This window comes from Arachis hypogaea, chromosome 2 (assembly GCF_003086295.3).
Source record: "Arachis hypogaea cultivar Tifrunner chromosome 2, arahy.Tifrunner.gnm2.J5K5, whole genome shotgun sequence".
Taxonomy (NCBI): Eukaryota; Viridiplantae; Streptophyta; class Magnoliopsida; order Fabales; family Fabaceae; genus Arachis; species Arachis hypogaea.
Window position 1 is genome coordinate 97,087,324 of NC_092037.1, and position 13,067 is coordinate 97,100,390.

At 33.0% G+C, this 13,067-nt stretch overlaps 1 protein-coding gene across 2 annotated transcripts; it reads left to right on the plus strand.

Annotated features, from left to right (window-relative positions):
• Positions 1-283: 283 nt before the first annotated feature.
• Positions 284-7,346, plus strand: LOC112728943 (phospholipase D gamma 1-like). 2 transcript variants are annotated; one of them, XM_025779304.3, is made up of 10 exons: positions 284-2,407; positions 2,978-3,094; positions 3,365-3,559; positions 3,832-4,083; positions 4,200-4,268; positions 4,371-4,524; positions 4,688-4,836; positions 5,756-5,935; positions 6,337-6,534; positions 6,756-7,346. In XM_025779304.3, exons 1-10 carry the CDS (start codon positions 704-706, stop codon positions 7,047-7,049), a joined length of 3,312 nt encoding a protein of 1,103 aa, XP_025635089.1. In that variant the 5' UTR covers positions 284-703; the 3' UTR covers positions 7,050-7,346. The 2 variants fall into 2 exon arrangements, with proteins under 2 accessions (XP_025635089.1, XP_072067961.1); XM_072211860.1 differs by having other exon boundaries at positions 593-2,407; positions 6,232-6,534.
• Positions 7,347-13,067: the final 5,721 nt, after the last annotated feature.

The following is a 13,067-nucleotide window of genomic DNA, read 5'->3' on the forward strand; positions in this document are numbered from 1 at the left end:
TATATAATTATTTACGCTGTTAACGTAAAAATAAATTATTTTTGTTGATATTATGTAATTAGACGCTATTTTACATTAATAATCTATCAAAATTAAATTTTTAATTTAACACTAATCAATTTAGATTGGTCCAGTAATATATATACAATTTTTCTTTTGTAATAATAATAAAAAGGGAACGTTGTTATTTGATATATTGATCACATTATTGCTGCAAAGTGCCGTTATTTTCGCGCGAGTTTTGTACCCTTCGTTCAAAAGACCATGCTGACGTGGCATGCATGAGAGAGAGAGGGGAAGAGAAAACGAGAGCGCGATGGAGTAGTGTGTATGTGAGAGAGAGAGTGATGTGGTTCATCTCCAATGCCTTTGAATCTTCTCATTCTTCTTCTTCTTCTTCTTTTGATGAAGCTTCCGAATCAGAATGCTTCGTTAAGGTGAAAGCTTTTCATTAAAACTCTTAACGTTCAGCTGAGTTTCCTAAAAAGGATTCTCATGCATGAATTTTGTTAGCGTGTTCTTCCGTCTCAATCAACATTCAATACCACCATCTAATACAGATGCAGTAATCCTTTGTTATTATTGTTTTCTATGTGCATAATTAATATAATTTATTTGTTTTTAATTCAATTTGTGGAATAGTTTTGCATGATCATCAATTCAAGTAGGGTTTGGAACAATTTGAGTATTTCGATTGATAAAAATGGAGAATAATAATGGATCTCCAAGCCAAAATCGGAACTCTAGGTCTAGGAGCCCTTCTGATCATGCAAGAGCTCAATCTCCAATTCCACATGGTGGTTCTGATCCACATGCACCATCAACTCATCATCACCCTGCATATTCATTCTCTTATCCCCCGGGACCATATTCCTACAACTATTACCCTCCACCTCCTTTATCACCTTCTTCACACCCTTCTCTTCCACACTCACCATGTAGCCATAGATATGCATACACCTCACTTCCTGTGTCACCCAGCCCCGGTTCTAGCTCCCCTGGTCCTCCAATTAACCGCCCTCCGCCTCAATTGGTTGCCTTTAACCGCCCTCTTCCGCGATTAGACTATCCCCTGAGTCTCGGGGTGCCAACAACTAAACGGCGGCCTCCACCACGGCTGGACTATCCTCTGAGTCCGGGGCAAAAGTCGGCTTATTCTCCACCTCATTATTATACTTTCCCCTACCATCAAGGTCCTAAAAGTCCAGGAGTATCATCACAATCTAGTCAGAGTCCCATTTCCAGCTCTCCTAGGAGTCCTTCCTTGGAAAATGTTATATGCAATGTTCAGATATCAGATAGCAAGCTCGGTGCTCCTGCATCACCCTCTGCTCCTGCATCACCCCCTGCTCCTGCTGCACAAACTGGCCCTTTTGCACCACATTTTGCGCATTCGAATTCAGTTCCATTTCATGGGAGGAATGATGAATTTAATGGTTGTTCGGATAAATTATCAGGCAGGAGACGTTCTACCTCTGATGTAGGGGATTTAAAGACTTCGCCTAGTGTGTGTAATGAATCGCCACGTAACCAGAGTTTGCAGCTTGCAAGCTATAAAGGGTCTTCTTTGAGAGCTTTGCTTCTACATGGAAATTTAGATATATGGATTCATGAAGCCAATAATCTTCCAAATCTAGACATGTTCCACAGAACTTTGGGGGATATGTTTGGCAAAATGCCTGGTAGTCCGGGCAAGGGCAATACCAGCGATCCTTATGTGTCAATTCGTGTATCAAGTGCTGTGATTGGGAGGACTTTTGTGATTAAGAACTGTGAGGACCCCGTTTGGGAGCAGCATTTTTGTGTTCCTGTTGCGCATAATGCTGCTGAAGTTATCTTTCATGTTAAGGACAGTGACGTCGTGGGATCAGAACTCATTGGTGTTGTGGCGATTCCAGTCGAACAAATACACTCGGGGGAAGTAATAAAAGGGGCCTACCCGATTTTGAATAGTAATGGGAAACCTGTTAAGCAAGGTGCTGTATTGAGCCTAACCATACAGTACACTCCAATTGATAAACTAGTCATGTATCAACAAGGAGTTGGAGCAGGTCCTGAGTATATCGGGGTTCCCGGCACTTATTTTCCATTGAGGAGAGGTGGAACTGTTACTCTATATCAAGATGCTCATGTTCCAGATGGCTGTCTCCCTAATTTGATGCTTGATAATGAGATGCATTATGTGCATGGAAAGTGTTGGTTTGACATATTTCAAGCAATAAGTCAAGCTCAACGGTTGATATATATCACGGGCTGGTCAGTATGGCACAAAGTTCAGTTGATTAGGGATGCCGGCCCAACGGAAAGCCTTGGCCATCTTTTGAGGTCTAAGTCACAGGAAGGAGTAAGAGTGCTTCTCCTTGTTTGGGATGACCCTACATCAAGAAACATCCTTGGTATACAAACAGTAAGTAGTGCAATCTTTTGTTTTCTTATTATTGCATTTCTGTGTTTGGGAGGCCTGTTAGGATGGTATTATTATTGCTACATGTTGTCATCATAGTTATATTCTATTTGCTTTGAATTTTTTTTTTAAGATCAGTAAAAAGAGCTTGAGTCTGAAACTGTATAAGAATGGATAAATAGGAGTTTCATCACCAAACGCATTTCAAATATTTATTTATTGTAAGAACTGTGTAACTTCAAAATGTAAAAAAGGAATATAAATTGTTCAATCTATTTGATTACAAAGTTGTATATTTAATAAAGGGAATTTTTTAAAATCATACCAATAACGTTCAACTTCTTGTTTCTCTCAGCCAAATGATTATATTGGTAATGCATATGACAAGAGAAAAATCTTTATTTTGTCCTCTATTAGTACTTCTCTGATGTGATTTCTGTTGTTTATTTTATTTCAATTAAAGATTAAGATCCTTGAACATTTTTTCTTCTCCAGGGGTTTTGCTTATCAGAAGAATGGGCATGATTTTATCTTTTAGTTTTAATTATACAAAACTCTCTACTTTATATTCAGGATGGTCTCATGGCAACTCATGATGAGGAAACTCGAAAATTTTTCAAGCATTCTTCAGTACAAGTGCAGCTTTGTTCTCGCAATGCAGGAAAACGACATAGCTGGGCAAAACAAAAGGTTTGGTTGATATATTTTGTTTGTTCCATTGTTTAATTTCTCACATTATTAGAGATTTTCATTGACTTTGGCATATGATGCACACACTATGCTTGCAACTAACATGATTCTGTCAGGTAACTAAACAAAATTTTTGTCACAAATTTCAGAATTTACGAAACAGAATATAGTTTTGCTAGCTATTAGATATTTGATTTGAATCTGCATTCCCACAGATGTTTTCATTTTCCTTTCATAGATGAACATTAAAATTCCTTTTCTGGTTATCAGGAAATTGAAGCAATATATACACATCATCAAAAAACTGTAATGGTGGATGCTGCTGCTGGAAATGGCAAAAGAAAAATTATAGCATTTGTTGGTGGACTTGATTTGTGTGACGGACGATACGATAATCCATACCATCCTCTCTTTAGGACATTGCAAACACTGCATAAGGATGACTATCACAATCCATGTTTCGCGGTAATCTCTTATTTTTAGTTTCCAAATGGTTGCATCATTGCATGTGTCACTCCATTTCTCCATCAAACATCTAACATACCACAAATGAATGCCAATATATGATGAAAGGTGACCAAAATATAACTTAAAAATAAGATGTCACTCTAAGATTTAGAATCAACCGGAAATCATGGTGAACTATGTTGTAATAGGCTAATAGCTAAAATCTACTTATAGAGAAGTTTGAAAACAAGGACTAATTTATTCCTATGTTGTGGTTTATTTAATGACAGGGTAATACTGGTGGTTGCCTGCGAGAGCCGTGGCATGACTTGCACTCTAAAATTGATGGTCCAGCGGCTTATGATGTTTTGGCAAACTTTGAGGAGAGATGGTTAAGAGCTGCAAAACCTAAAGGGGTTTCAAAGGTAAAAGGTAATGCATATGATGATGCACTGCTTAGATTAGAACGGATTCAAGATTTTTTGACTGTGAATGATGTTCCTAGTGTCGATGACGATAATCCTGAGGCTTGGCATGTTCAGGTATTTTCTATTAGTCCTGAATGAATATTTTCAAATTTTCTAGAAGCAACATTTTTTTCTTCTTATTTGTGCTACTTAAACTAAACTAATTAATTCTGTATAATTTGGAAATGCAGATATTTCGCTCGATTGATTCTAATTCTGTCAAGGGATTTCCAAAGGATCCAAAAATAGCACAAAGCATGGTGAACCCAAGACCTTTTTTGTGTATTTCTTCCTTTTTATGTTTATTTTCAAGTCTAAACTTCCGTCGCCACGAGAATGTTAAGCTTATTGTGGTTTTACAGAACTTGGTATGCAGAAAGAATGTGATGATTGACATGAGCATACATGAAGCATATGTGAAGGCGATCCGTTCAGCACAACATTACATTTATATAGAGAACCAATATTTCATTGGATCCTCATTCAATTGGAGTCAGACTCAATATAAGGATCTTGGTATGTATTCTCTTTGTGCACCATTCTTGCTTGTTGCTTCAACAATTATTTGGCCTACTGTGCTGCATAATTTGAACACAAATTATTATAAAGAAGAAAATTAATGATGAGTTGCTTCTATTTTAAAGATATCTCGTTTATGTTATATTTCATGTTTTTGCAGGTGCTGATAATTTAATTCCAATAGAAATTGCTTTGAAGATTGCTGAAAAGATTAGAGAAAATCAGAGATTCGCTGTGTACATTGTTATTCCAATGTGGCCAGAAGGTATTCCAACAGGGGCTGCCACCCAAAGGATTCTATATTGGCAGGTATTTTCACATTTTTAAGGAAAATTTTTTAATAAAATCATCATAGCCACTAAATGGCTCAGAGTGTTTTGGTACAAAATTAACAAAGCATTAAGTGTGTCCAATCAAAATTGAAGAAAGTTGATAATAAGAGTTGAAAATTGGAAATCATGATAGTGAAGAAAGAGTTAACAAGTGTCATTTTAACAGTTCGATGAATTTTGTATCATACCAACAATCTTTATTGTAAAATCGTTTAAATTGAAATCTTTCTAGTGGTTCTTGCCAAAGTTTTATGCAACCTTCCTCCATCACAAGTTTTAACCGAGTTCTACATTGGTTATCACTATGAATATCTTTTGTCAACTAAATTATAGTGTATAGTCCTAGTTACATATTAGAAGCAAAATAGAAAGAAAATAGGGTTCTTTTGACAAATTTGATCCTATAGACACAATTGAGCATTAGTAATCCATTTTCAGTGAATATTGTCCCATTTATGGGGTTTGAAAGTAAATGAGTTAGGGGATATCATCTTGTGATTTACAACCATCTTCAGGTCTTTTGCTACTTATATGTTTCCCTTTTTGATAAAATGTAATTTTCAAGTTAGGAAATATCATTGCAACCATCATGAGTCAAAAAGTTATGTATGAGCTGCCAAAAAAACTTCACACAAATTATGCTAGAAAGTGAATCCTCAGTTCAGAATTCTTGGGTTTTCATTTTCAATATTTTCTATTTACACAATTCTATGAAGGAAAAAGCAAAAATAAAATAAAATAAAATAAAAACTAGAAAAAAAAATTTTTTTGTTTATACTATCTTCCAAAAGCACTCAAACCTGCTTCATGAATCCTGATGTTAAACTAAAATTCATAAAACCTATGAGTACTTGGATACTGCATTTCTTACTCACTGTTTTTATATATTTTTGCAGAACAAAACAATGCAAAATATGTATCAGACAGTATATAATGCTTTGGTTGAGACTGGACTTGAAACTGCATTCTCTCCACAAGACTATTTGAACTTTTTCTGTCTTGGCAATCGCGAGGCCTGTGGTATATATGAGAATGTTAATGGAACTGGAGCTCCTCCCCCAGCAAATAGTCCACAGGTAAGAATACAATGCTCACGTTCCCTTTGTCATTTACCTAGTGGGATAAGATTAAAACTTTGTTGTTGTTTGTTGTTTGCTTAATGTCAAGATAAACAAAGAGATAGAGGCCTTGAAAGAATATAATCTAAGTTTGTCTCATTTGAAAGTACATCAAATAGTTTAATTGCAAGGTTTGATATTTGATAAAGATAAATTTGTATTTAGATAGTAGTTGTTATTAATTCTTAGTTGTTATTAGATAATTCTTAGACTAATAAGTAGCCAAAAGAGTACCAAAATGCATGGGTTATGAGTACCACAAATATTCTATACGACAATGTAAGCATCTTGATCTTGTATTTCTCCTTGTGGTAAATTTTATGGTGTTTTTTTCTCTTCCTTTTTGTTTTGTTTTACAGGCACAAAGTCGAAATAATGGAAGATTCATGATTTATGTTCATTCAAAGGGTATGATAGTTGATGATGAATATGTGATAATTGGTTCTGCAAACATCAACCAGCGCTCCATGGACGGAGGAAGGGACACAGAGATTGCAATGGGAGCCTACCAACCTCATCATACATGGGCAAGAAACAATTCTGCTCCTCGTGGACAGGTAAAGAAAGATCATCTTTAAAATTATGTTACTCTTTTATAGATCTTGAGGAAAATAAAAGAACTATGTACATATCTGAAAATATTTAGGATGATCAAAATTTACAGGACTAAAAACCAAAAATAAATTAAGAGGGACCAATTGAAACATAAGGGTGCTAAAGTTACATTACTACATGTCTAGATTAGAATTCTTTGTTGAACTATATAGTATATGTGTAGGTCCATGGCTATAGGATGTCACTATGGGCAGAACACACAGGGACAATTGAAGAGTGCTTCTTCCAACCGGAGAGCCTTGAATGTGTCTCAAGGGTTAGAACAATGGGTGAACTGAATTGGAAACAATACTCAGCTAAAGAGGTATCAGAAATGAGAGGCCATCTTATGAAGTACCCTGTAGATGTTGATAGGAAGGGTAAGATTAAACCCATTCCTGGCTTTGAAGAGTTTCCTGATGTTGGAGGCAAGATTGTTGGTTCATGCTTTGGCATTCAGGAGAATCTAACCATTTAGATTATCACATTTACTCATTCATTCATTCATTATTCGATCATAGTTAGGTTCCTTCTCCCAAGAGGCACTCTCTCAGTGACTAGAATTCGGATTATACCCGGGAAAGGAAGTGTCTAGTGTCTAGTGTGTATCTCTACTACTACACCAACCTCATTGTTAGTTGCTATTTTTAGTATAAGATCAAATGATTAGTGTAAATTATAATTATAGAGGATAAACCAATTTTAAAATGTCTTATAAGTTGAAACATTGTATAGTGACAAACAACTTTAATCTCATTCTTTATTCTTTCATGAATACCTTACATATTCCTCTAAACAGTTTTGAAATGTCTTATAATTAGTATATATTACTAATAATTTAAGAATTAATTAGCTAGCAAAATTAGCATATGAAGCTCTATGGTGGACCCAATGTTGTTAAGAGACTTGAGTTTCAATGTGTATCCCCCAAGTTGGGCCACACACCCCATGCTTTTGTATTTAGGTCATATAATGAGTGCTAGCAGGGCCACAAAAACAAAGTCAAAAACATTGGTCCTACAATACCAAAAGAAAAATATATATTGGTCCTACATAGGGACAATACACTGGCCAAATTACCGAAACAAGAAACAAAAAAAAGGTAAGGACAATATAGAACATGCTCCATTGCACCTACCCAAAACTTGATGTGAGGTAGTTCTGTATTCATTTCCTTTGTTTTTTGTAATTTTCTTCCAAGTCACTAGTTTTCAAGTGTCTATTTGACCCTAACTAAAATGAGTTTGAACTTCAAATCACACTAGTTTATTATTATGGAGATAATTAATTTTTTTATTCATGGAATGACGATATATATGTTCACTTGCATCGTGGGAGGGACCACAATACATATTTTTGTGATAAGTTATTTTAGAGTAAATTATCTTTTTGTCCCCAACATTTGGATAAGTTATATTTATGTCCCTAACGTTTAAATCGTTCTATCTGTATTCTTAACGTTTATAAAAGTAATTTAATGTTATTCTACTATTAATTATACTAACAAATCAGATTATATTTTTCAATTATTTTCACTTGGATGTATTCATTCTCAATTAGGTCTCACTTGGATGTGTTCGATTTTAATATTATACCCACTATTTATGTTTAGATTCAATTATGTTCTTAGAAAAGTGAATTATGTAAATGTTGTAGTAATTAGTTTCAACTTTTGATGAGCTATTTTTTTGAGTGGATCATCGATTTTATTCTAGATATTTGTATTCTAACTTCAAAAAGAGATTTTTAAAACTCAAACTAAAACGTTCATAATGTGTAATTGACAGCAGGATAACATTAAATCACTTTTACAAATACAAATAGGACGATTTAAATGTTAGGGATACAAATACGATTTATCCTAAACGTTGAGAACAAAAACGATACTTTACTCTATTAAATAAAAGTAGATATTCCAAACCATTGTTTTTAAAAAGAAATTAATTCTTACTTTATTTTATTTAATAACATTTAAAATAATATGTAATAAGAAACTTTGTCATGAAAGATAAATAATTATATATATATATATATATATATATATATATATATAGAGAGAGAGAGAGAGAGAGAAGAGAGAGAATAATTTTTTTATACTAGATATGAAATATGTTCACCATTTTTTTTTTAGTAGTTTGTTACATACTCAATTCACAAGATAAGAGAGTAATATTCTAATATTTGCTTAATTTTCATTTACTTACTCAGTTACTCTTGGGCATGACTATCAAAGAGTCCATTACTTTATCTGTTTGAACAAATAACTTTGGAAAATTGCAAGGCACTTTGCAAATGCCGTCTCTGACCAAATTCAAGTTTAGCTTAGATTTTTCTGCTTGTTCTCCACTAAGATAAGATCTTCAATATGGTCTCTTATTGTTATGTCACAGTCACACTCTTAAACTTAATATATATATTTCTCTTCTGAAGAAATTCAATCTCAAATTTCACGGTGGCAAAGAATTAGTTAACAACCATTGGTTCTTTTTATATGGTTATTGGTCTAAAAGGTAATAAATTAATAATAATAATAATAATAATAGGGGTCCATCTAATGTAAAGATGGATATGTACAGATTTTTGTTGTTTTGTGGCTGAAAAGTGTGTCATTAAAAGTGTTGTTTAAAGAAAAAGTGTTACCCTTAATCGTTAACTTGGCTCTGATACCAATTTTTAGAAGTTGTCGATTTTTCCTGTAACTTCTTTTTCGAAAATTTTTAGAAGTCGTCGATTTTTCCTGTAACTTCTTTTTCGAAATTTCTATTAACTCTTCATATTTTGCTTCGAATAAGTTTGTAATTTGTATAGATTCGGTTGGTGGTGCTTTATAATTTGCAATTTCATAATCGAAAGTATTGACCATTTCTACTATTACTAATTCTGATTTTTATAATTTTTTCAATCTTGTTTTAGTTTATAATATTCTTTTTTGCATGGATTATTGTATATAAAATCTTTTATCTGTTTGTCTTTTTCTTTAATATAATTTTTCAAATCCTCAAAAAGTTCTTTTATTTCTACACTTTCTGTTGTTTCTAAATATCTTTTTAATTTTTCAACTTCATTCTCCATTTTTTCTTTCAACAGCTTTAATTCTTTTAAGTCATAATATGGTTTTTCAGGCATTTATAAATTTTTTAAGTTTAGCTCCAACTTGTTTATATTTGTTTTTATTTCTATCCTTTTTATTATAAGGTCATTAATTTCGAACTGAAGATTATTTAATTCCCTTTTATATTCTTTTATTTTACTTTTTAATTTTTTCGCCCTTTTTCTTTTTATTTTGTTTTCTGGTCTTTCAATCTTTGTATGCTTCATTATTTATCTTAGAATTTCTGCAAACTCTATCATTGATTCATCACTATTTTCTAGAGATTCTATTAATTTCTCTAGCTCTTCAACTTCTCTTTTCAACTTGTCATAGATTATTTTTAGGGCTTTGAATGCTCTTTGATTTATTTCAGAAAACTGTAAATAATTCAACCGATTTTCTCTTTCAAAGAGCTCTTGTTTCTTGTCATATATTTTTTCTCTATTTATTGTCATAATTTAATGTTTAGGGTTTCATTTAATTTTTCGACATTTTTTGTTAATTCTTTTATTTCAGAATTTTTTTCTTTAATTTTTAACTTGGATAAGCTTAAAGGGCTATTAATTTTAGATTCTCTTATTTGAAAATTCGATGAAACTAATTTTTCTGATGGTTCTTTTAATAATAGAACTGGGTTTTCAATAGCTTTATATTTTGGTATTTCTGTTTTTACAATTTTCTGAAATAATTCATCAACATAAATTCTTTCTTTGTTTTTAAATATTATACTATGATGGCTGTTTGTTAAAGCATAATTTATTGCATATGTAATTGAAAAAGGTTCATCGTCTTGTTCCATTAGATTCTTTCTATGAAATTTATAAGCCAAACTTATAGATCTTCCAAGGTTTTCAGTTGATAAAGGTATAGCATATCCAAGATGGGCATTGAATTTAACATTTACGTTTGTCAAATTTCCATGAACAATTCCAATTATTTGGTCTATTGGGTCATCAGTAATTCTTTTGTCACAGATTGCTAAGCTTATTGGTGAATTAATTCCTTTCATGTATGTAGATTTGATTAAGACTTGTATAGTACTAATATGAATCCATCCAATTTTAGATCTTTTTTGTTGATCCTTAATTTTCTCAATCTGTTTACTCAATTCTTCATCATTTATCAAAGCTATTTCAAGTTCTCCATTGGCGGATTTTATCTTTATAGGGGCTTCAAGTTGAATTTTTTCATAGTATATTATATTTTTTCTATTAAAAACTTCTTTTAAAAGATTTTGTTTATTAAAATTTTCATTTGATTTAAGATTTAATTCTGTTTTTAGAACAGCCTGTTTTTCATTATCTAATAAAGCAGTTAATCTATAATAATCAGATTCTTCTGTTAATTCTAAACTTTCTAAATAATTCATAACTAAGAGATTAGGATAAAGGCGTACCTTTCTGGAGAAAAACTTCCTTTATTTAGAATATTTTACATAAGATGTTTTTATCTCCAGATGGGAAATTGTAGATACTAACTCCAGAGGGGAGTTTAGAATTGGTTTTTCCTAAGGGAATTCTTCTTCAAACCATAGAATCGCCTCGGCAGCTTCCTCTTTGCTTTCCTAGCATATGAGTACTCTTAGCCTCCTGCTTTCTATGGTTTGATGCCTTCTACAATTGCCTAAGCAACCTATTTATAATGGTTGGGTCTGATGGACAATTCCCATCCTTACCCTTCTTATGACGTCATTGCTTACGTCATTGTTTATTATCTTGCACCAGCTACATTGTTGGTGCTCTATGACATAAGCGCTTACGTCACTATGCAATAATGTTGAGAGATGCTTCAGATGTGCTGTCCTCTTCTTTCATCATGTGACCTTCAGATGCGTTGTCTTCTTCCTTTATCATGTGGGTTGATTCCGTTTTATTATTGCTTTCTTCAGATAACTCTGAGACACATAGCTGGCACTTGTGGTCTTCTCTGTCTTTTATCAAATAGCAGATATTCCTCTTTATCCCTTCGGGGAGCTTTTCTAAGAGTCCAGATAAGTTGTAGAATGCTGATTCAAATTCCACTAAGAGTCTCATCTCTCTTTCTTCAATTTCATTCCTTTTACTGGACACAAGCAAAGTATTTCTGCTTTTATAGTTGATTCTTGTGTGAGATTCCCTTGTTATCTTTTGAGTTCTTTCGAAGACCCTTGCTAGTGTACTGGCTAGTCTTCCTTCATGACTGTAGATTGTTAAATCTTGAACTTGATCAATTGGTTGAAAATTTCCTGGGAAGACGGACATGAAGATTACTTGATGTGCTGGAACCAAGCATTCTTCTTCTTCATTAAAAATAGGTTGACTATTCGTAAATTTTAGGGATATATCCCTTGGATTTACGTTGTCAATCATATTTTTAAATCTCTTTACTGCATCAATAAATCCTGCAGGAAACTCACTAATAATTTTCAAATCATTAAAAATTAAAATTGTATCAATTAATCCATACTGGAAAAACTGATAGGTGTCAGATGGGGAAGCCTCTGGAAATATAACCAGCTTTGTTAGCTGTTCTTTGGCAATAGGATAATATCCCAAGATTGCCCTTTTTTCTTTAGTCCAATTTAGGACTATGTTAAGGGTTTCTCTGAGATTTGATCTACAGACCCTTTTCTTTTCCTTGATTTCGGCCCTTGTAGGAATGTTTCTTATTATTCCTGTTCTCTGGATTTGAATTGGAGCTTTATCTACTCTTTTTAGGGTTTGCTCTGGATGAAGAGCTTTCATATTCCCTGAAAGATTCCTTTGCTTCTTCCAGTGTTAAAAACCCTCCTTTATGAATTATCCTTGATTGATGTGTAAATGGTGCTGCTTTTTCCCAGGCATCATATACTCCTTTCATGGGGCCATTATAAATTACATAATATTTTTTATCTTGGGTGGATTTTTTGATAATTTCAGCAATTGTTTTATTTTCTGGAATTTTTTCACCTGATTTGTCCACCACGCTTAGCTGGCTGAACTCTGATGGTTTTGGTTGTTGTGTTGATTTCATTGCTTCGATGGCCTTTTTGAGGGATTGGATCTGTATCCTTATTTGCTGACAATGCTTGCATTTTTCAAGTTCTTCTTCGTATTTCTGAATTTCTTGATCTAATGCGTTGTAGACGAACTCCATTCTCTTGTTAATGTATCTGCAATAACATTTTTGTCACCTTTAATATATTCAATTTTTATTGGATATTGTAACAAAAATAATTGCCATCTTACCAATCGTCCATGATTATAATCAACTTTTAAATTATATCGTATGAAACCTGTTAGATAACTTGAATCTGTCCTTAATGTAAATTCTCTGGGTAGTAAATCAATTTTCCATTTCTTAAGAGATTTAATTGCTGCTAGAGTTTCCTTTTCATGAGTGGTATATCTCCGTTCTGTTGGAGTAAAAGTCCCTGAAATATACCTG